The sequence below is a fragment of the Miniopterus natalensis genome, chromosome 5, assembly GCF_054644295.1.
Source record: "Miniopterus natalensis isolate mMinNat1 chromosome 5, mMinNat1.hap1, whole genome shotgun sequence".
Classification (NCBI taxonomy): domain Eukaryota; kingdom Metazoa; phylum Chordata; class Mammalia; order Chiroptera; family Miniopteridae; genus Miniopterus; species Miniopterus natalensis.
This window is the reverse complement of record NC_142085.1, coordinates 38,589,201-38,614,003: the sequence shown is the minus strand read 5'-3', so window position 1 is coordinate 38,614,003 and position 24,803 is coordinate 38,589,201. Positions and strand designations below refer to the sequence as shown.

The 24,803-nt window shown below is 37.5% G+C and overlaps 1 protein-coding gene across 1 annotated transcript in view; it reads right to left on the bottom strand.

Moving 5' to 3' along the window:
• BCKDHB (branched chain keto acid dehydrogenase E1 subunit beta) overlaps window positions 1–24,803 on the bottom strand; it is a 164,171-nt gene that overhangs the window by 118,316 nt on the left and 21,052 nt on the right. Inside the window, exons 4-6 of the mRNA XM_016207356.2 lie at window positions 10,512–10,645; window positions 10,120–10,275; window positions 7,689–7,797 (exon numbers count right to left, since the gene is read on the bottom strand). Coding sequence (XP_016062842.2) covers window positions 7,689–7,797; window positions 10,120–10,275; window positions 10,512–10,645 — 399 coding nt within the window. The remainder of the gene's footprint in view (window positions 1–7,688; window positions 7,798–10,119; window positions 10,276–10,511; window positions 10,646–24,803) is intronic.

Genomic DNA, 24,803 nt, shown 5'->3' with positions numbered 1-24,803 from the left:
TTATAATAACAAAAATAAGTGTTTTTAAGAAAATAACATAAGGCATTGTTAATTTCTAATTATAACACTGTTTACCCCACAATATTAAAATATCTTATTTTCAGGTGTGTATCTTTTTTTTTTTTAATATATCTTTATTGATTTCAGAGAGGAAGGGAGAGGGAGAGAGAAACATCAGTGATGAGAGAGTCATTGATCGGCTGCCTCCTGCATGCCCCTGACTGAGGATCGAGCCCACAACCTGCGTATGTGTCCTGACTAGGAGTTAAACTGCGATCTCCTGGATCCTAGGTCGATGCTCAAGCGCTGAGCCACACCCGGCCGGGAGGCGTATAACTTTTTAATTGAAAAAATAAATTAGCTTAATAGTGCAATGGCACTACTTTACAGTTAAGGATTCAAGTTCACTTTTAGCAAACCTTGTCACTGCCCTTACATATATGGATAAAAGAACCTGTGTGTGACTAGATTTGTTTTAATTCCATACCAAAGACTAATGATAGAACTACCCGATCCCTGGAAAGAATAATCACATCAACCACCACCGGCACCAAGAACTTTCTCTGCCAGGTTGTATCCTCAGCACCTTTAGATCTACTCATTCATTCATCCATTTCAACTTTAAATCAACTTGATGAGCTAGGTACTGTCATTGTCCTCACTGTACAGGTGAGAAAGCTGAAACAGAAAGGTTAAGTTGCTTACCAGAGTGACCAGCTAGTAACTAGCAGAGCAGTACTTCAAACTCAGGCAGTCAGGATCCAGAATCCACACTCTTAACCACTTTACTAGACTGAGGACAGAAGGGATGTTGACAGAAAAAAGAGCTGATTGGCCACCTCATGTGTCCAAACATAATAAAAATAGATAATATTAAGGAAATTAGGAACCACGTGTAGTAATAGAGACATGTGAAATTAAGCAAATAAAAGCAGACAAAAAAGCATTGTATTCAGAGAAAACAGTTGCATATCAAAGAGGAAATGAAAGAATGCTTTATTTATTTAATTTGGCTCAGTTGTGAATCATACTGATACTGTAATAGCAATGTAAATAATAAATAATGATCTAAAAAATTACACTGTAACTATAGAAAGACACTGGAGAAAGCTTGGGAGGCAAAGCAGCTGCTGGGGAAAAGGTGGGATAAAATAACTAAATTCTAGCGGGAAGTTAAAATAATGCTTAAAATGTTAACAAGCAGTTTAAGCATAGTATTTACAAATATAATAATAAGTTACCAAAAGAAACTACTGAAAGAGTTGAAAAGGACTGCCTATGAGCAGAAGAATGGACTTGGTGAAAGAGGAGGTAAAGAACTGCTATTTTTGTTACAAAATATATTATTTGGCTGTTTAAAATCTGTATAAGTATTATTTCAATTTAAAAACTAATTCAAAAATCTAAGAAATAAATTAAATTCTCTCTCATTACTGGATCCAACAATTCTTGTCAGTAAGTGTACCTAGTACTAAATGTACTAGCCTGCATAAAAATAATCTGCTTAATGATGCCAACCAAAACAAATTTAAAATGCGAAATACTAATTCCTCTCTTTTGTGTACACTGATATCACGCAAAAATATCTTCAAAGTCTCCTACAAATTATACATAATTAGTGAATTAGCTAAAAAAAAAAAAAAAAAAAGTACTCAGTATCATTATGACCTATTTTTGCCTGAAATGATCACTGGAATCCTGGAAATAAAGCAGCTTTTAGTCTTACTTTTTTTCTCACTAGAATAACCATAGATAAAAACTATATTTACTTTGATATCATAGATGTCATCAATCATTGAATTAAATAAAATCATAAAGTTTAAGACATGCAAGAAGAGCTTCTCCACATGACACCTTTATCTCACAGTGTCTCACTGGCTCACTTTTGAGTCACAACCATTTTGTACACTTTGACACCGTCTAGTTTCTCTTCCTTACCTACCTTTACTGAATGTCCCTCTGCTTTTTTTTAAGCTTATTTGTATTTAAATGTCATAAGTATAAATAATCCAGAACTGTTAGTTATATTCCTTCTAAATTTAGAAGATAAATTTTATACCTACTATATATTCAAAATAAGTAGAAAGAAAACCACTGCATAAAGAATGTATTACCTATTTTTACTTTCATCTTTATAGTTTATAAAGTTAATGGCTGAACTAAAAGAAGTTACTTCAATGTGCTGTAGACCAGACATGTGAGAGTCACCATAGCACAGATGTTTGAACACAGAACAGTATATGGAGACTAGGTCCAAAAATGTGGGGGTCAAAGAGGTTGAGAACAATTGTGATGGACAATACAATGCATTCACCAAACAGTTTCATCCCCTCTCTCGAAAATGTAGGCAGGCTACATTTCTCAGCTACCTTTGCCTCCAGATGGGGACATGTGACTACGTCCCTTAAAGCAGCATGGAGCAGATGTTTCCAAATTCCATCTGTTATCACACTGGACTTGTGACATGCATAGTTTTTGTAACTCTCAAAGAAGTGAATTAATCCTATGCCAATGGAGAGATTAATGCAGTACATATTCAAACCTTGGACAATACACTATAATATAAGGGATATACTGCCTTAATGAAGAGCTATTGACATTATATCTTTCCATTCAATTAAAAAGTAGGTCATTTTAATTGTGGGGGAATAAAATAGACAGCATATGTCTTGGCATGAAACTAGAACACTGGAAAAATTTGTTTCATTTATGCACTCCATTCAATAATGTTTAAGTGGGTTGCAAAATAGGGTAATGTTAGAAAGAGAGCAGCTTTGGGTAAGAACATATTCCTTTAAACCTAACTCTATCACCTATTTCTCTGTGAGCAAGTTTCTTAAACTCTCTAAACTTCAGTCTCAGGGTACCACCACCTCATAAGACCTTTGTGAAGAATGAATGGCACAATTTGCACCATAAATGCCCAATTCCTGGATTTGAAAAGGAGCTTTGAGCAAGTTGCCTAACTGCCCTAATGCTCAGGTTCCTATGATGACAGTGACAGAATCTGTCTGATAAGGCTGCTGTGAGGATTAAATAAAATAGCGCAATTGTCTATGCACTAGAGCACTGTACCTAGCCCCTAAGTGTCCAAAAAGTGCTTGGAGATGAGGCTACACAAATGGATTACCTCAGTCCCCTCAACAGCCTATGCGGACCACCATGTCCTTAAGTACTATTATGTGTAAGTGGATGGGATTCTCACTGCAGCCATTAGGACAAACAGCATTTGTCGTGTTTACAAAAGGCTGCCGTTTATTGTGCTAATCAAATGGGATATTTTCATCTTAAAAGAGAAGCATTTTTGCTCTAACCAAGATGATGTATTATATCAGCTGAGATTATCTATTATATTTAGTAAAGTCTAAGGGGACTGAAACTCAAAGGAAGATAAATCTAAAATGTGATTAACAAGCTTCCCCCAGATCCTTCCATTTATCAAAGGAAGACTAAAAGTCAAAGAGCAACTCAAGGTACCTTAAGAGCTAACCCAATGAAATGGTGAAGATTTTCACTTCTGATTTCTATTACTATCCCTCCCATCTCCAGTGAACATGTCTGCTTGGCCTCACAATCTACTACAAACTCTCATTCACTAAGTGACAGGGGACTTGGCCCCAGTCTCATGTCACCCCAGGCAAACCACACATAGAAGTCCCACAGAAGAAGTCATATAGCTGGGCTTGAGTCACATGTCCACCACCTGAGATCATGGAGGTCAGATAGAATGACTGGCACTGGCGATCCCTTAAAAACCACATGGAGTAGGGTAAGAGTAGTGGCCATGGGAAGAATATGTCCTACAAGGAAAATAACAGACCAACAGATGCTAAAATATTAACTAAGAAGAGAGAGAGATGTGCACCACACTATAAGCTAAAGCCTTGAATAACTATAACTGAATCAACCTTGAACAGGATTTAGTGATGCAAATTATACAGGCATAGATAAAAATTACACATTAAAGGGAAGTTCTTTGAGTTGGCATGTTAACTTTTATAGATGCCTTATACTTTAGCTTCCGAAGGAACTCTTTACCTGGCACCCTTTTGTTTTAGGAATTATGTATAGAATCGACTCTAGATTTGGGAAAACCACATCTTACCTCAGTGATGCTACAGGAGGGAAAAGCAGGTAATAGTTGATGCAAAGTAATAGTTGATGATCAATAGTTGATGCTTTCCTAAAATATTTCCTACTGTATCGATCTAGTTCTGATAAAGGAGAATGGAAAAAATATGCCAGGGAATTCCTTTTCTGTCAGCAAAGCCCTGTTCATGAACATTATTAGAAAATGCACTCACCTGTTCCTTAGGTGTATTTACTCATTCCCTTCCACAAGCAAAGTCTCTTCCATATTTTCCTTCTCTTTATTTCTCTAGACTATATTCTGGTCATTTCTTTGGCCTTATCTTCTAGTTTACTAATTCTTACTTTATCTGTTTAAAATTTCTGGTTAAACTATCAGAGATTTTTTTTTTCTTTCACTTATATTTTTCTTTTATAGACAGAAGAGCGCTGGTACTCTGCCAACTGAGGAGCCACCACACAGCCCTGGACCAGCAATTTGAATATTTGTGTGAGAGAAATAAATTTCCATTATTTATGGAAATAAATAATGGGGTAAGCCTAAGTAATATATCTAACTGTTTTGAAATTGTCTTATTCATGAATATATCTATTTATTATATCATTCCAGGGACTTAAATGCATCAATTTTATGAACATTTCCTTAGACTACTCAAAAGTTCTCTTTACTTATACTCAACTATTTTCCATCTAGTTAACATTACTGGATAATTATGAGCTAATATGTAATGAACACCACTCCCAATTATTTTTACAAAGAATGGTCAGCCTGGTATTTATAATATAATATATATCTATATTTATTACTCTATGAACCTTCACAATATCAACTCTTTTTTTTAAAATCTAAACGTAAAGGTCCATATCTTTAATCCACTTTGTTTTGACTGTTCCCAAATATATGCTGGAAATTCAAGAAGAAAGAATGTAAGTAAAATGTCCACTAAATGATTATTTATGGATACCAAAAGCCTTTCCATTGCCACCACTTAGAAATCGTCAACCACTCTGGTCATTGAAATGAAAGCACCTTTTTTTTTAGATCCACTTGATCATCAATTCAGACATGTCTTCTATAAGGTCCCTCAGATACCTGAATCAAAATGTTCCATTTCTTTTCATGTCATTCCAAACAAGTGGAAGTTTGGCATTTACTTCACCAGTGTGACACAGACCTGAGAGATTAACAGAGAGCTAGAGAAGAGATGGCTGTATGTAGGCAGCAACTGAAGAATCAGTCAGACCAGTCAGAGCTCCCCTCTACCCCCCCCAAAAAAAGCAGAAACCAGAATATGTTCAGCTGCAAGATACTGATTCTAACCAGAGGCCAAATCAGAGAAAGCCATGGCTTAAAAGCATCCCAAATTCTGTATAAGAACCAATAATAAAATAAAGTAAATGGAAATAAGCAACTTCAATTATTGCTTCAGAACTGACCTTAAGCAGTGATTCTCAAAATTTAGTATGAGTCAGAATTACCAGGAGGGCTAACACAGAGGCAAGTGGGCCTTCCTCCCAGAGGTTCTAATTCAGTAGGTCTTGAAGGAAGACTGACAATTTTCATTTCTAATTTCTAAATTGAATCTCATGCTGCTGGCCCTGTGATCAACTTTGATAACTGCCTAGAGAACATTCATATGAAGACTTTGATGGCTAACTCTTTTTCCTTTCTTCTACAGAGAAGCTCTCTAGTTGTGGAAAAGCTAGCACCTTTTTGGTCTTTATAGAGACACTGGGGGTCCAGAAAAGATTCACAGTGAGAGTCTTTGAAATAGCACATAATCAATCATGGGAAAACTTCTGAAAAACTTCTGAACCATGATCCTCATCAGAGACTTTCATCTTCCCCCAACCAAGCCTATAGCAAATTTCTCAAGCTCATTAGCTTAGCTGGAATCCTATAACATTAAACATTTCCCTTACCAACCCTGACTTCAAAATTTCAACAAAGTGAATATTATTTTCCAAATGTTTCCAATGTAGTCTCCATTTATTAAATACTGAAAAAATATGCATTAATTGATTAGCTATAACAGCTGGTTGGCCTTACAAATATAATTCCCATAAGGGTATCCAAACTATTAGAAATGAAATAGCTACTCAGTATATACATACCATCAATGCTTTCCTATTTGCCTCAAAATTTTAAATTCTTACATTATTTTTTATCCCATAATAGGATATAGATCACAATACAGTTCCTAAAAAATATAGAGATTCAATTTAAAATATATTTAAATTAAGAGCAACTGGAACTCTGATAAATTTCTAATGAAAGTGGAAAATGGCTCAATCACTTTGAAAAACTCTTTGAAAACTCTTCAGCAGGTTCTTTAAAGCTTTGAAAAACTCTCTTTGAAAAATTCTCTTCAGCAGGTTCTTTAAAGCTAAATCTACATCTACCTTGTGACACACTGACTCCATTCCTGGATAATTATTACCCAAAAGAAATAAAAGCATATTCACAAAAGCATATGTACAAAAATGTCCCATGCTTAACTCAAACTCTGAGACTTGAGACAGGCTACACACACACAATGTCCCTAGCAACCTTGTACAAAATAGGCAAAATCTGACAAACTGTGATCTATTCATTCAATGGAATGCTACTTAGCAATGAAAAAGGAATAAACTACTGATATAAGCACCAATCTGAATGAATTTCAAAAACATTATGTTGAGCAAAAGAAGCCAAACACAGAGAACATACACAGTGTGATTCCATTTATATAAAGCCCCCAAATGTGCAACTAATCTAGCATAATAGCAATCAGAAAGTGGCTAAGTTTGGGACAGGGAGAATGGATTGGCAGGGAAGATGAATGGATTCATCATTCCTGGAGTGATGAAAATGTTCTATGACTTGTTTTGCACAGTGGTTACATGGATGTATAAGACTGTCAAAAATTGATCAAATTGAACACTTAATATCTAAGCATTTTATTGTATGTAAATCACATTGCAATAAAACAAAATATTTTTAATCTTAACTAGTCAAAGAAAATAATTCTTTGCCAAAGCCATGTTTCCTGAATTCAACATATACTTTAGACAAAGCAAATTATTTGATGTCAAAATTCCGATTCCAACTGATAAATAAACAGTCACAGATGAATGTTTACAGAATCATGATTTTAAGCTAAAAGGAGGGTGACTGAACACCACAGTTTTCCTTAGACCGTCATCCCAATGTGGTCCTGATGACACAGCAATAGTGCCTCCTTCACTACCAAAAGTGTTCTAATTTAGATGAAGACCTATATAGACACTTCAGCTATAAGGGCATTTAATGTCATTTAGTACCATGAGCTCATTCACTTTTTCATTCAACCCATATTTACTAAGCATCTACTACGTAAATGACCATAGTCCCTACGTTCTCAAATAATTCACATTGCTTCTTTTTTCCACAATCAAAATATAAAATGGCTAGATGGATTTTCCCTAAACTTAACATAAAATATACACCTGAGAACAAACTAAATATGGAACAAATCAGAATTTTTTCTACAAAGTAAATATAAACCAAAGTCACAAGTAAAAAAATAAAAACAAAAATATAAGGATATTCACAAATATAAAATAAAGAAAACCTTTACCTGCTGCCCTGTAAAGTATTTTAGGTTCAAAAAATATACACGGATTCTTATCCTCTATGCATGACAAAAGAAGTCCCTTAGCCTGGAAAGGGCTTCTGGGCACAGCCACCTGCAGAAACAGATTTATTTAAAGACAGTTTTAGTAAAAATATATCCTAGGAAACTCACTTTATAAGAAGGGTTGATATTTAAGTAACCAATTGTTACTATTTAAAAACAGAAATCTGGCATTTTTAGCACAATGAGAATTTTTTATAAAAATTTACAGACTGTCCCAAAATATTCCACTTGTTCAACATTTATTAGCTGTCTATCATATTCTGGTGACTAAAACTGCTCTTCTCTTATAAACTTGCACATACATAAAAAATAACAGGGTTGCCCGGCCGGGTGTGGCGCAGCGGTTGAACGTCGACCTAGGATCCAGGCGAACGGGGTTCGATTCCCTGTCAGGGCACATGCCTGGTTGCCAGCTCAATCAATGACTCTCTCATCATTGATGTTTCTATCTCTCTCTCTCCCTCTCCTTTCCTCTCTCTGAAATCAATAGAGATATATTAAAAAAATAATAATAATAGGGTTATGCAAAGAGCATTCATCAAAACAAAAAAGTAAAGTTCTCAATATCTTTCTGTATTCATCTATAAAGAAATATTTTCTACTAATACTCTACTGCTAATTTCAAAGGGTGTGCAACACTCTTCTCCAATTTTAAATATCAAAATCTCCTCTTCCATGAAAAACATGGTCTGCATTTCCTATGTGAAAAAGTAATCCACTGAAATTTATGATCAGGCACTGTAATGTCCAGTTATTGCAAAGCTTAAGAAAAGTGTGGATACTGCACACTTCCAGTCGACATGAAAGGGCTCCAGGGTCTTCTTGAGAATGAGGGTGATCATAAGAAAGATAATAATGACAGCAACTAGCACATGTGTTAACTGGGCTAAGAACTCTATGGGGACTAATTCATATGCTGTTCATAGCAACCCCACAAGGTAGCTATTATTATTTTCCCCAATTTAGAAATGCAGACTAAAGCTAAAAAAGAGATCAAATAGCTTGTCCAAGGTTATGTCTCTTGCTAGACCAGGGTTCTCGCCCAGTTCTGACTAGGACCACAGCTCAAGCTCTTAACTTCTACACCATTTTGCCTCAAATCACAAACTTGGGTGTAATTTTTAATGATTGTTAAATAAATGCATAAAGACAAGAGTTACATAGAAAGAGTTACCATTAAAACGAACCTGAATTTATCACAAAAGCTTAACTAAGCTCCCTTGAAGCAAGCTGTATTTGGCTTTCAAAATCATTTTCATACCATTTTTATTGAAGGACACTATTTCATTTTCTGTAAATAGAATGCTGAACACATTGCTTAGCACAACACAATGTCTTTCTCTTGTATTACTATTTATATTTTCTTCATCTGCTTTATTCATGTATTTATTTTTAGCATTTTGTACTATATGTACATTTTCATTTGGGATTAAAAAAGAGAAAGAGGAGGGGAGTAGAGAAAGTAGAGGACTGAGAAGAAAGATCTGTTCTTAAAAATACTGGGTAACATAAACATTAAATGTAAATCAATGTTCAGCTAAGCACAAAAATAACTGTTGCGTCAAATGTGGCTTCTGTCCCAACTTACCACTCCCAGTTTACATTGAAAAATTATGCAACCTGTACACTACTGAGAAAACTTAATGACTTTGCTCTAGTAGAAAGAAAAACAAATAAAAATAAAACATAAATACATGTTCACAACCAGTTCATGTTATCAAAAAACAGACACACAGCCCTGGGTGGACATATCTATGAATTTTTATAATTATTCCCTAGAAAACTCTTCAGTAATAGAACTAGAAAAGAATATAAAAAAAATTAAGACTTAATATATGCAAAACGTTTTTAGTAAAAGACCTAACTTATTACAGAAACCAAAGACTGTTGTGAAAGGCTATAAAAGAAAGATTCTTGAAAGTTAATTGTTTGAGCAAATACTACCTTACCTGGACTGAAAAGCACACCTAGGTAACAAAGTCTTTTTTTAGTTTATTTAAAAAGAAACAAACTAAAAGCAAAAGTCTTATCCCTCTATGAATTAAACAGTAGATTTATTAATTTACCCCAGAATCTGTTAAGGTAAAAAGAAACAGAGCTTTGAAAGAGAGGAAAAATAAATCATGCTCTCAGTCTTATTCTTGGAAGCCGAAAATTAATGTCAGGGTCAAGCCAGGTGCTGCTTCAAAAAAAATATTCTACAAACCTGAGCAATGGATTAGTGGATCTAAAACAAAATACTAAGCTCTCTTTTAAAAAAGTTTATGTAAATTCCCAAAATCCTGTTTGCTTTCCTCTAGATAAGCGTATTAGTTAATATTAACCGAATGAACCAAAATGGAAACATCAAAAAGTGCATAAATGAGGATACCTTGATTCCTGGGCAGTGGGCAAAAAAAGCTTCAGGACTCTGAGAATGATAGAGAGCCCCGTGGCCAACACAGCCCCAAGGGGAACGGATGGTGAGGCTTCCGCAATTAAAAAGATCCCCAGAGCGATATCGATACTTGGCGGCTTCATTAACAATCTGAGGAGGACAAAGAGAGAGACATGTCACAATGAGTCCTTCATTCCCTTCCATTTTCTTCAACCATTTTATTAGATCTTTAAATATATGCCCATAACAACATAACTTGCAATGCACTGGCTCAAAAATAATAAAAAGTTCCTATGATAGGGGGTAGGAGAGTGGAGGCAAGACTTCAATACTTCACAGACTTAACCTTAGAAATGATCAATTACAGTAAAATGCAATCTTCCTACCTGATCAAAAGCAGGGTAAATATAATCTGCAAACTGAATTTCTGCAATGGCAGTGGCACCAGTGACTGCAATTCCAATCCCAAATCCAACAATTCCTTGTTCACACAATGGGGTATTAAAAACTCTATCTTTTCCTAAAAAAAAAAGAAAGTAAAGTCATCCTACTATGAAATGAGAAGAATGTCATGCAGAGTACAACTGAAAAAGTCAATGAGCTGGTAATGGTGAGATGGAGGAAAAAAGCATAGGACAGGTGAAGGAAACAGAAAATAGTATGATGGCTGACTTAAATGCAAACAATAATTATATTAACTGTAAGTAATCTAAATGTTACAATTCAAAGACAGATTGTCACACTGGGATTTAAAAAAAAAAACCCAACTACTTAAAACAAAATAAACAATAAAGATATCAGAAAGTTGTAAGTAAAAGAAAGAAAAAAATATACAATGAAAAACCAATCCAAAGAAACTTGTCACTACATTAATAGCTGACAAAGTAGACTTTAAAGGAAAAGGCATTGCCAGAGATAAAGAGGGAAAATTCATTCTTTGAAGGGTTCAATTCACAAGGAAGACATAATTTAAACTCATAACAACATGGGCTCCAAATAAATAGGAAAAAACACAGAATTAAAAGAAGAAATGGATAAATTCCCAATATAGTGGGAAATTTTAACATACCAATCTCAGTAACTGACAGAGCACACCAAAATAAAAAAATAAAAACTATGTAAGATTTGAACACCATTAATAAACATGACTAAATTGATAGCTACTATACCTCACAGCTAGGAATACAAATCAGGTGAACAGAGAACACTGGCATTAATTAACTATAGACTGGGTTATAAATCTAATCTCAATGATTTCTGAAGAATTAAAATCATACAGAGTATATTCTCTGACCATGGTGGAATTAAGCTAAAATTAACAAAAAGATAACTAGAAAATCCTTATGTTAGAAAAAAATTTTGAATATATGTCTAAGTGACTCATGATTCAAGTAAGAAATTATACTAAAAATTAGAGAGTATTTTGACCTAAATGATAATGAAAACTCTACATATCCCAACTTATTGAGGTTCTAATTTCAATAATGACAGAGTAACCCTCCTACATCTAATGATTATAAACTCTGAACAAAATATAACAAACTACTTAAAGGCATTGGAGAGGCTAAACAAAAAGGCCTAAACTGAAAGAGATTGGACACTTGGAGGAAATGAATCACCATGGAGGAACACGACATTTATAAGGCAAATCCTCTGAGAAGACTCCCCAGTCTCTGTGACAGGAGACAGCTAGAATTCAGACAGACAGTCTTATTGGCCTGAGGTGTCAGAGAATGGAGCTTGGAGCTGCTAGTGGCTAGAAATTGAGAAACTAAGCTCCTAAAAGAAAGGCAAAATCTGTGCATTGACTCTGTTCAAATATTCGGTTTACCTCTGTTCCTAAAAAACAAACAAACACCTCAGGCTTTCCAGTGAAACCACAAGGCATAATGTTATTAGCATATAACTAAATTCTCATCTGAAATCTTTCCACCTCTCAACCAATATCAGCATTTCATGAAAAATTCTAATTTAAGGGTCCTAGATGAATGGACACTGCAATAGCCACAGTCCGGCCAGCTGACCTAAGTTTGAGGACAGATCTGGGATGCATATTTCAGTTCCATAATCCAGGGGTACCAGTTCTTCTTGGCACGCAGAATTTACTTTCAGCTCAATCAGTCCTTTTCAATATGAACCACGAATAGGGCAGGTGCTAGGAAATGCCAACTAGACACATCCTACAGTTTGCACTCCAAAAGCAGCTGCAAAAACTTAAAGCATGATTCATACTCATCACGATCTGTGACTACCTTCTGACTGTGACCTCTATCCCTCATCAGTTCCCTATTTGACTGTGAGTTGCTTGATAACTTCTGGAAATTTATGATTCCATTGAATGAAGAACAATTCACTGGTAGAAAATGAACACATATTCCAGCTGCCACCTTGGCATCCATACCCATGGAATACCTGAACCAGAGGAAGTGTTCTTATTTATTCCTTGCTGCTTCTAGTTCCCTGGATTCAGATATTTTTCATCTCAGTAAATATAGAATTTTGCTGCTAGAAAGCAGAAGAATTGAGTTTCTCAGAATTCTTACTCCAAAAGATGCTTAGCTTGAGGAAATAACTTCTCTCTTCATGTTTCTATGATCTAGAAAAGCTGCTTCAACATGAATTAAATATTAAAAATCTGTTTCTAGTTTCTCTCAAACAGGTAATGATTGAGGGTAAGAGCACACACAGAATGTATAATACTGATGACTTCCTCTGTTACAATGCAATTAACCTGATGTAAAGTTCATACACACAGTACCCAATGGTAAATTAATGATACATACAGTGATTGCACTAATAGCCAAGACAGATGTGGGTTCAAGTGCCATCTCCACAAATTACTAAACTCCTAAGGCTCACTTTCTATCTGTATCAGAAGAATTATGATGCTGAAAAGACTAAAAATTCATACTTATTCAAACACAAAGTACCCAATGCTGTGTGGACACTATTCTAGACGCAGAGGATACAGAAGAAAGAAAAAAAAAAAATCCTATCCTTATGGAACTTACATTCCACTCAGGAAAAAGATAAAAACAAAATAAATTAGTAAAATAGAGAGTGTGTTAAATGATGTCAGGTGCTATGGAGAATAGTAAAGCAGAGATTAGGTGACTAGGGGAGCAGGTGGGGCTACTGTGATTTTAAATAGGAAGATGGGGAAACACCCACTGAGATGTGACATTTAAAGGAAGAGTTGAAGGAAGCGAGGAAGTGTACCATGCATACAGGCAAGGGAATATATGTTCCAGGCAGAGGGACCAGCTAGTGCAAAGGTCCTGGGGTATGAACATGTTGAGCACATCAGGGGAAAGACAAACAGTTCAGAATATCTGGTCTGGGGTAAGAGAAACAGTGATAGGAGACAAAGTTGAAGAACTAAGAGGAAGGGATGGAGAGATGGCACAGATCGGACAAGGCCTTGTAGGTCACTGTAAGCACTCTGAGGTTTACTGTGAGAATGAGTCAAGTAGGTGACTTGACAGGAAGCCAATAAGCAAAATCATGCCCTTCTCTGAAATTGCATTTCAACAGGATCCCTCTGGCTGCTATTTGATGAACAGCCTATAAATAGGCAAGAGTGGACACAGCAAGATTGATTACAGGATACCGAAATAATCCCAGTAAGAGATGATGAATCATAGTAGCATAAAAGGTGTGAGACTTTGGACATAGTCTAAAGATAGTCAAAAGGATTTGCCAATGAAATGGATGTGGAGTATGAGTCAAAGAAATGCTAAAGATGATTCAAAGGCTTTTGCCCTGAGCAACTTGAAGGAGACAGTTGCCATTAACTAAAAAAGGGAAAACCACAAAGAAGTGTGTTGAGATACCAGGAGTTCAGTTTTGAAGATATTAAGTTTGAGATGCCTTCAGACATTAAGATAAAGCTATTAATTTGACTTTGATATGTGAAAGCCTTACGCATACAGATGGCATTAAAAAACATGGGACTAGGTGAGGTTAAATGAGTACATAGAGAAAAAATCCAATGTTACAAAGACAAGAGGTGAGAAATAAATCAGCAATATTGAGAAGAAGAAAAAAGCCAAAGACTTTGCAGGAAAACTAGGAAAATGTGCTGGCCTAGAAGCCAAATGAAGAAAGTATTTCTAAGAGGGAGTGCAATGGAGTTGTGCTGTATGCTACCAATAGAAAGTGAGATGACGGCTGAAAATGTGATAACTGGTGACCTTAACATAACACTGTCTGCAAAGTAGGAGGGAGGGAGAAAACAAAAGCCCATTTCATGAGGGAGTGGAAGTAAGCGACACTCAAAAATAAAAAAACACACACAGAAATCCATTTCAATCAGCCAGTGTGGACAGTGTGGCTCAGTTGGCTGAGTGTCATCCCATGTACCAGGAGGTCTCCAGTTCCATTCCCAGTCAGGACACATGCCAGGGTTGCAGGTTCAATCCCCTGTAGGAAGGATGCAGGAAGCAACTGATCAATGACTCTCTCTCATTGATGATGTTTCTATCTCCCTATCCCTCCCTCCCTGTCTCTGAAATCAATAAAAAGATATTTAAAAAAAAACAAACCATTTCAATCAAACTGATATTTACTGTCTTTTAAAAAGAGAACCACAGTTCTGTCACGGTAGATGACCTCTTTGGCTCGTCTTTCATTGAAATCAAATTGACAAGGTTATTGATGTGATTTTAAAAATTTCTTAAGTGAAGCTATCTATAAAACTTACTAAGAGATTAGTTGGAGTTTAGAGAAATGTGCACTAAAAATGTAATCTTTAAATAAATGTACATATAGGTGATACTAAAAAATGATTCCAAAAAAATGAAAAGTATTTCTGAATAAACCTGCAATGACTTCACTTTGCTTAAACATAACCAAAGTTGTCTTTCCAGAAAGTCAAAAGAAATATTTTCATCATCCTTATACCAGCTGGAATTTAAGGGCAAGCCATCTAAATATTTTTTAATCCTCTTTTATTTATATGGAAATGAGATGTTTCCTAAAACGTATCTGTACCAAGTACCTACGTCAACCAAAGCCCAAAGCACACAAATTCCTCCAGCTAATTCCTAACTATAAGTGAAAACAGCACGCCAACATCATCTAAAACCCATGTGCGTCATTCACCAAGGAGGACATTACCAAGCTGTCAATTTAAATTAACCTGCCTAGCTTTATAAATAGCCTAAACTTCCCTATCTAAATAGCTTGTTGCCCTTTTCTCAGAAGCAAAGGGAACAACATGACAAAGTATGAAAAATAAATGAGCTCTCCCCTTTGTAAACAGGAAAAATTTAACAGTAAACCAATTCTAAGTCCCAATTGAAGAGCTATTAATAAAATAAAGCTCAAATGAATAAAAAAAAACTGTTTTAACCAGAAAATAAACATCATTCACTAACTGTATCTGCTCTTTTTAGAATAACTGTGAGTCTCACTGATATATGAACAAATTCAAGGCCCACGTATAGGCAGAGCTAAACACAAATACCATAACTATAATTCTTAAATAGTCCTAAAAGTAACAGAGTCTAAAGGCCCCAAATTATTGATGCTTGGCCAAAAAGAAAACAAGTTAGTTTTGAAAATTCAATTGTACCATTCTGTTCTAAATTTGAAATGTTTTATAATATTTATAACTTATAGTACTATAATTTCTTATGCTGGAGTTAGATGATTCTTCCTCTAAATTCAATTACAACCAACAAATCCTATGCATCACTTCTATAGACTCATTACTGGAACTTTTCCACCTCACACTCCAATGAGTAACTAAAGCAGAATCAGAAAACACATCAATGGAATTTATCAAAAGGCAGAAAATAACTGGTACAGATCATTAATCTGGCTAGTGCATCCATTCATAAGATCTTACTAATAACCACTGTGTGAGTAAGCACAGCTGTCCACCATATGAAGCTCAGGTAAAATATGGGTGAATTCATATCTGTGTGTGTATGTATACTTATACACGTCATCCAAGCGATGCTTAACAAGCTTCTCATAAACAGCATAATATAATAGTGACATCTCACAATCAGGATATATTCAGCTCACTGAAATATCTAAGACATAATCAAATACAAAGAAGTTAAAATAAAAAGATTTCTGAACAATCAAAAGAGATATGACAAAGTTGATAGACTATACTTAGAAGAAGTCCCTTAATGCCTCACTCACAGCAGCATTAGCAAATTCCATTAGAAGTTATTCACTGATTCACAATACTCTTACTGTGACACTTAAATGAATCATCACTTTATTTTCACTAAATCAAGACAACCAGCTTCCCATTCTTCCATTCATTCAATCAATTTCTGTGTCTGGGATTAATATGGGCATCATGGGAGGTATGAAGATGAATTTTATATGTAAGTAAAATATGGGACAGAATAAATATAATGAGTTATAGATGTAGCACTATATGGAAACGGACAAGAACAAGTGAGAGGAAAGGGAGGATGTTCTGAGGGGCAGAAGCTATAAGAAAAACAGAAAGGCAGGGAAGCTTTGGTGCAACCAGTGAGTAGTGTGGATGAAGCACAAAAGATGGGGTTAAAAACTAAAGTTGGAAAGAAAAGTGAAAGCCAGTTCACCTAAGATCTTAAATGCTAAGAAAACTGAACTTTACTATTAAACATGGGGAAGGTTTTAAACAAGTAAGTACTGTGATCAGGAGCTGTATTCCAAGAAAATTAATCTCAGATGCATAGTGCGAACTAGAGTAAGAAGGAGTGAGAACAAAGACTCTTTTCACAAATATGATAATCATTCAGGACAAAAGCATTGAGGACATGAACTATAATAGTGACAGTAGGAACAGCAGTGAGAGAAACCCCAAGGTAAATCCAAAAGAACTTGACAACTCTGAAGTTTTAAGTCTGAGTTGTCTTGAGCATCCATAAGTAGGATCGAACAGTCAGAAAGGGCTTTGAAAGCCACCATACGTAACAAAATGCAAGGAAAACGGTTTCTACATGGATGTAAAACTAATACATATATGCAGAAGGATGAGTTCCACTTGAGATAAACTGGATATAGAAACGTTTTTAAATGTCAGATCCACTTTTAAACCAACAGTCAAGGGAAAAGCCAGAAAGTATCACAATGCATAGCATGAACCCTTTAGTCTGATCCAACCCAGGTAGCCAGCTAAAATGAGCAATGGTACAGAGTATAACCTAGTGTTTCAAAATCTTAAAAATGCGAGAGATTAAAGATGGTGCTGGATTAAGTGGAAGCTACACTGATACTCTCCCGGGAACAAACAGGAATTATAACTAAAATATAGCAAAACCATCCTAAATAATCAAATGCAACTGAAGACGAGCTAGAGAGCACCCTTCTAACCAAGGAGGAAAAGTGGGAGACCACATGGAGACTTGTAGGAAGTGCGAAGTCACAAGAAAGCTGTCTGGGCTCCCACAGGCAGCAGCTGAAGGTCCAGAGGGGTATCTCAGCTGTGGGGCATTCCCACTGAGGACTCTGGGGCCTAAAATCCCAGGATGGGTTTCCCAGCCAAGAGCACCAGAACTGAGAAAAGTGCCCACATAACATCTGGCTGTGAAAAGCAGCCGGATTTCTGTCTGCCAGGGAGACATTTGGAACTGCAGGCACCCTCTTAAAGAGCCAACGCATAAAGTTTCATGTGCAGCTACTCACCTCTGGCACCAGAAGAGGGAGGGCAGAGTAGACTGGAGCTGTGTGAGGAGAATCTAGGGTTGTGGGCTCTGGAGACAGAGCTCAGGGGGCATCCCTCTGTATTCCTGTGCCAAGTCATTCTCCCATACTGCAGAGGAAAACACCTTCCAAGTAGCTTTTGCCTGAGGGGGAAGCAATTGCCTCACCCTGTTGGAAAGCTTCTCACCCTACCCCAAGGAGGTTCTACAGCCTGACGCTCATTAAGAGAATCAGATTAATCAGCCTGCAGGCAGAAGCAGACCTCAGAGTGCTCTGAGTCTTTGCCTGATTTGCTTCTGGACCCGGGCCTTGGAAAAACAGACTTTGGTGTGCAGCTTGGTCCAGTCCAATTGCACCCAGGCCCAAAAGAGGGACCTCAAGCCATGGGTTGTTGATAGCTCCAAACCAGGTACTCAAGGCCAGTCACAAACAGTATCTGACATTGGCCTGTACCAGAGATCCTCCAAAAACACTGAGAGTCCTAGCAGATCTACCTAATACATAGAAACAAACCCAAACAGGCAGCCAAAATAGGGAGACAAAAAAACAAGCCCCACATGAAAGAACAAGAAAAGTCTCCAGAAAAAGAGCTAAATGAAATGGAGATAAGCAATCTATCAGATATAGAGTTCAGAATACTGATTGTAAGGATTCTCAACAGCATGAAAAAAGATATGGAAACTATGAAGAAAATTAAGAATGACATAGCAGAAATAAAGAATACATTGGAAGGAATACACAGCAGATCAGAGGAAGCTGAGGATCAAATCAGTGAATTAGAACACAGGGTAGAAAAAAATCACTCAATCAGAGATCCAAAAAGAAAAAACAATTAAAAAATAGGAGGAGAGTCTAAGGGAGCTGTGGGACAACATGAAAGGTAACAATATTTGCCTCATAGGAATGCCAGAAGAGATCAAAAGTAAGGGAAGGTCAGAGAACCTGTTTGAGGGAATAATGGCAGAAAACTGCCCAAACCTGGTGAAAGAAAAAGTCACACGAGTTCAGGAGGCACAGAGAATTCCAAGCAAGAAGAATCCAAAGTACATGCCCAGACACATCATAATTAAAATGCCAAAAATTCAAGACAAAGAGAAAATATTAAAGGCAACAAGAGAAAAGCAACCTGTTACCTACAAAGGAGCTCCCATAAAGCTGTCAGCCTACTTCTCATCAGAAACTCTGCAGGCGAGAAGGGAATGGCATGAAGTCTTCAAGGTAATGCAAAACAAGGATCTGGAACTAAGACTACTCTATCCAGAAAGGCTGTCATTCAAGATGGTGAAATAAAGAGCTTCCCAGATTTAAAAAAAAAAAAAAAAAGGGTAAAGGAGTTTATTACCACCAAACCAGCACTGCAGGAAATGTTAAAGGGACTGCTGTAATTAGAAGTAGAAATAGACGCATTTCAAGAAATGTAAAAGGGGCTGCTGTAATAATCAGAAGAAATAGAGAAACATAGGCATAAAGAATTAAAATGGCAATAAATAAGGACCTATCAATAATAACCTTAAGGACTTTAAGGGAGAGATCAACAGCAGTACAGTCATAGTCATGGACTTTAACACCCCACTGACTTCACTGGATAGATCTTCTAAACAAAAAGTCAACACAGAAATGGTGACTAAATGGCACACTAGATCAGATGGATTTAATTGATATTTACAGAACATTTCACCCTAAAGCTGCAAAATATACATTCCTCTCAAGTGCACATGGGTCATGCTCAAAGACAGACCACATGTTAGGACACAAAACAAGTCTCTACAAGTTCAAGAAGAGTGAAATGATATCAAGCATCTCAGATCACAAGGGCATGAAACTAGAAATCAACTACAGTAAAAACACTCAAAAACATTCAAACACATGGAGGCTAAATAACATGTTATTAAACAATGAGTGAGTTACCAATAAGATCAAGAAAGAAATCAAAAACTTCTTGGAAACAAAGAAAATGAACACACAACAACCCAAAATCTATGGGGCACAGTGAAAGCAGTCCTAAGAGGGAAGTTCATAGCACTGCAGGTTACTTCAAAAAGCAAGAAAAATTTTTAATAAACTATCTAACACTACAACTTAAAGAATTTGAAAGCTCCCATCTGGACCAGGGCTTTTGTTTGCTGGGAGTTTTTTTTATCACTGCTTCAATTTTATCGGTTGTTATTAGCCTATTGAGGTTTTCTGATTCTTCCTGATTCAGTTTTACATGATCTCACTCATATGTGGAATCTAATAAACAGAATAGACTGAGGAACAAAATAGATCCAGAGACACAGAAGCGTGGAACAGACTTATGAATCTCAGTGGTAAGGTGGTGGGGGGGGGGAGTGGGTGGGGAGAGATTAATCAAAGGACTTATATGCATATATGCATAACCCATGGACACAGACAATAGAGTGTGGTGAAGGGGGGGGAGGGGGGGGATGTGGGGTGGAGAGGATCAATGGGGGGAAAAAGGGGATATCTGTAATACTTTCAACAATAAAGATAAATTTTTTTAAAAAATTAAAGACATCCATATTCTATATGCTATTACAGGATAATCAGATTCCCTTGAAGCTTTAATCATCTAATCTATTTCTGACCCCACTTTTCTATGAAAATGCTTCTATTTAGGTCAGCAAGTCACTAATGGCCTTCTAATTGCATACCTAGCAGAAACTTTTCAGTCTGTCTTTCACTCAGTGTTTAACTCCTGACAATTGCCCTAGGTCCTTTCCTCTCCATTTGCCTCAACTTCCAAAGAATCACAAAGCCTATCAGTTCTCCCTGATTGTCTATTTACCTCTTCCTGGCTCCACCTTTCCTCCACTGCCACAGTTTAAATTCTTCTTACCTTTCAGATAGAGTGGTTCTGAAGCTGTGGTCCTTGGACCACCAGCAGCAACAACACCTGAAAACTTGTTAGAAGTGAAAATTCTTGGCCCTCACCTTAGACCGACTGAATCAGATTCTTTGATTGAGCAAGCCTTCCAGGTGATTCTGATGGGTGCTCAAGTTTAAGAGCCTCTAGACTCAACAATCATCTCCATCCTGGTCTCCCTGCCTTTAGTCTCACATGCTGTGGCCAGAGTTATGTTCTAAATTACCAATTTAATTATGTCATTTGCCACCTTCTATAACAGTATTCAAAATAGTATTTGGCCCAGCCGGGCGTGGCTCAGCGGTTGAGCGTCGACCTAGGATCCAGGTGATCGGGGTTCGATTCCCGGTCAGGGCACATGCCCAGGTTGCGGGCTCGATCAATGACTCTCTCACCACTGATGTTTCTAACTCTCTCTCTCCCTCCCTCTCCTTTCCTCTCTCAGAAATCAATAAAGATATATTTTTAAAAAAAAAGTATATGAACCCATTTTAAAGAGAAAAAAAAATCAATACACTTCAAATGTTAAATTATTTGTATTGTTACTTGAATTTGTACAAACAAAATAGCTTTATAAAACTAGTAATAATCCCTTACATTTATCAAGCACATATATCAGTATAATCATTTTTTCCAAAGAGAACACAAAGCCAACATATTAAACAATTTTAATTAGAAATCAGGTTTTTCTGAAACTTAATCACAATGTCAGGTTTAATCATAGAAAGATGAAGTCTTAGGCCTGGTTCTGGTGTGAAACCTTGAAGAAGTTACGTATCTCCTTAGTGCCTCCCTTTCTACATCTACAAAATGGGATAAAAGAACCAGTGTCACAAGATTCTGGGGATTAGGGGAGTTAATACACATAAAGTTCCTAGAAGTGTGTTGGGCATGTAGAAAGCACTGTAAGAGTTTGCTGCTACTATTTTCATTAACATCATTATTGTTACTAATATTATTATACTAACGTAGCAAATTCCTGTATACGTAAGCACAGTACTCACTGCTAATTATCCCCCATTATTCATTCTCTCTTGTACTATAAGTTTTAGCTGAGCACATATCCACACAGAATAAGGACTACATTTCCCAGCACCCCCTTACCTCTAAATGGGTTAACACCTGCCCTCTCCATGAAGAATTAACTTACAGGATTCTGCCAGGTGATAGAAAAAAGTTGGAGATCTGAGGGCTTCTTAAATAGACTTTCAACAAATTCTCCTTATTCTAGAGCCCCAACCCTCTTCATCCCTATTCCCAGAGGTACTTGGTGTTGCCAACTCCTGATCCTTTGGGTAATTCTGTGACGTAAACCAGGGGTTCTTGGCTGACCCCCTGCCCATTCCAGGTTCTGTTTTTCCAAGCCTAAGCCCTTTGCCTTCCAGCTTCCAGCACTTGGTTCATGTTGCCTCCAGTCCCATTCTCCCATCCTTGTGGATTTAAGCCTTTACAAAAAGAAAATCCCTTGACATTTTGGTGGAGTTTTTGGAGAAAAGTAGATGTGTATGTTCAATTGTCTCTTTTTCCACAAATCTCAGATGTCGTTTTTTATCAAAACTCTCAGTGCACAATTTAGTCCACCCCGTCATTTAAATTCTGGCCTAAATAAAAGAAGCAAAGTTACAGGCACTTCTTACATAGTTCTATGTTATTTCATTCTTACACTGTTATTTTACTTACCATGTAATTATGCTTTGGCCTATCAAGTGTACTGGGATTTCCTTAAAGGCAGGGACCACATCTTAAAAATTTTAGTACCTTCTAGAGCAGTTCTCAAAATTGGCTGCATATGTGAATCACCTGGGGACCTTTTAAAACTCCAACACCTGGACACACCCCAGACCAGTAACTCAGAGTCTCTGAGGGGAGACCTAAGCATCAGTACTGTAACATACAGGCAAGGGTGAAAAGCAGTGCTATGAAGTGAATCCTGGTGTCGCTGTCTAGAGACCTATTTCAAACACTTATCCAAACACTTATCCTGCTTATGTACACACACAACTGAAAGGCATCTATCTTCCCTTATAGTATCTCCAGCAAGCACCCAGGCCTAGTAAATTGGTCTCTATTACAGGGAAAATAACCTGAGTAATCCCAGGACATACTAAAGAAGTGCCTTACCCCAAGATGAAGTTGAGGGATGTTTTTTCTGCCTGTCAGATTACACTTCAATATTAATCACCTACTTCCTGTGTCCACTGGTCAATGTGGCGATAGTTACAGTCAATGCCAGTCTTTCTCTATTGAGAGCACCTCAACCCATAGCTGACTTCATATCCCTTTGTCACTTGCAGCAGTTGGCCTAGCAGTCATATCACATGCTTAAATGGACCCAGGACTATTTTGAGTGGCCACCTTCCAGTTCTACAGAAACTATAAAAAATGACCCAAACAGAAACTGATGGAGTTGCCAGGCAGCAGAAACTCCAGAATATATATGTAAGAGGAGCTTAAGAGAAGCACTCTAGTTGGAGACTAAAGCCAGATGGCTTGTCTTAATCTTACATTTTCATAGCTAGCCCATTGTTTTTATTTAGATATTATGGATGCATGAGGTGGTTTGGGGGAACTGATGAAAATTAAAGTTTCCTTGAGCACCAGATACCACAATGTTAAAAAAGGCAGGGTCCATAGATTCTCATGTCACTGTACCATTAATACAGGCCTCTTGATTTCCTTCTCCCCGCCCCCACACCCCTCACCTTTGGCTGTTCTCTAGAGGATGGACACCAGACCACTTAAGTAAGGCTGCACGCACAACGATGGCAAGAAGAGGACAGCCAAGGAGAAACAGTGACAAGTTGTTAAAGCCCTAAAGCTTCCACAAAAGGGACCCACAAGGGAAAAATAGATACCATGTGGTCTGGAAGGGAGAAAATACATCAAATGCTAACAATTGGACTTAATCTTTTAGCAGTCCACCAGAAATTAGGGAGGAAAGGTTCAAGATGTTAAACAAAGGCCCTATTAGAGACCACAAATATAAAGTAGTATCAGAGGGTACCTGCGAAAACAATACAAAGCAGGAAATCCTGATATGTTAGACTCTCCTTCCCTCTGAAAGCCGTGGACCTATCTACAACTCTCAAAAAGAACACTGTCTGTCCTCTGATCCTGTAATTCCCTGGAACACAGGTTATTCTGAGAGAAATGGGATGTAGGGTGGAAATAAGTGACAGCAGTAGCAGCACTATACTGCTACAAGAAAATTTAAACAGTGAAGGATAGTGCTATAACTCGGCTGTTGCTCCCTGAGGAAAATGAATATTGACAGCCAAGGATCACCTAGCCTAGAAAACACATTTTACTGAAATGTTACTTCACTGAAATTTTTAGGTGAAATGGGCACTAAAGCTTGAGTGGTGAGGTGCCCCAAGCCTGAAGAAATAGAGTGAACTAGATATGAGGGCAAATAAATGTAATTTGGCAAGAAGTGAATGAGGGAGACGCTTCATTGAGGCTATTTGGCTCAAATTCTGCTGACAAGTATCTGAATCAGGAGAGTCTGGGTAGGTTGGGGCACACAGTGGATCCTGGCTGCCCTCCTGATTTACTTTCAGCAGACTGCCTGGGTAGGTTGGGGCACACAGTGGATCCTGGCTGCCCTCCTGATTTACTTTCAGCAGACTGCCTGGGTAGGTTGGGGCACACAGTGGATCCTGGCTGCCCTCCTGATTCACTTTCAGCAGACTGCCTGGATAGGTTGGGGCACACAGTGGATCCTGGCTGCCTCCTGATTCACTTTCAGCAGACTGCCTGGATAGGTTGGGGCACACAGTGGATCCTGGCTGCCCTCCTAATTCACTTTCAGCAGATTGCCTGGATAGGTTGGGGCACACAGTGGATCCTGGCTGCCCTCCTGATTTACTTTCAGCAGATTGCCTGGATAGGTTGGGGCACACAGTGGATCCTGGCTGCCCTCCTGATTTACTTTCAGCAGACTGCCTGGATAGGTTGGGGCACACAGTGGATCCTGGCTGCCCTCCTGATTCACTTTCAGCAGACTGCCTGGATAGGTTGGGGCACACAGTGGATCCTGGCTGCCTCCTGATTCACTTTCAGCAGACTGCCTGGATAGGTTGGGGCACACAGTGGATCCTGGCTGCCTCCTGATTCACTTTCAGCAGATTGCCTGGATAGGTTGGGGCACACAGTG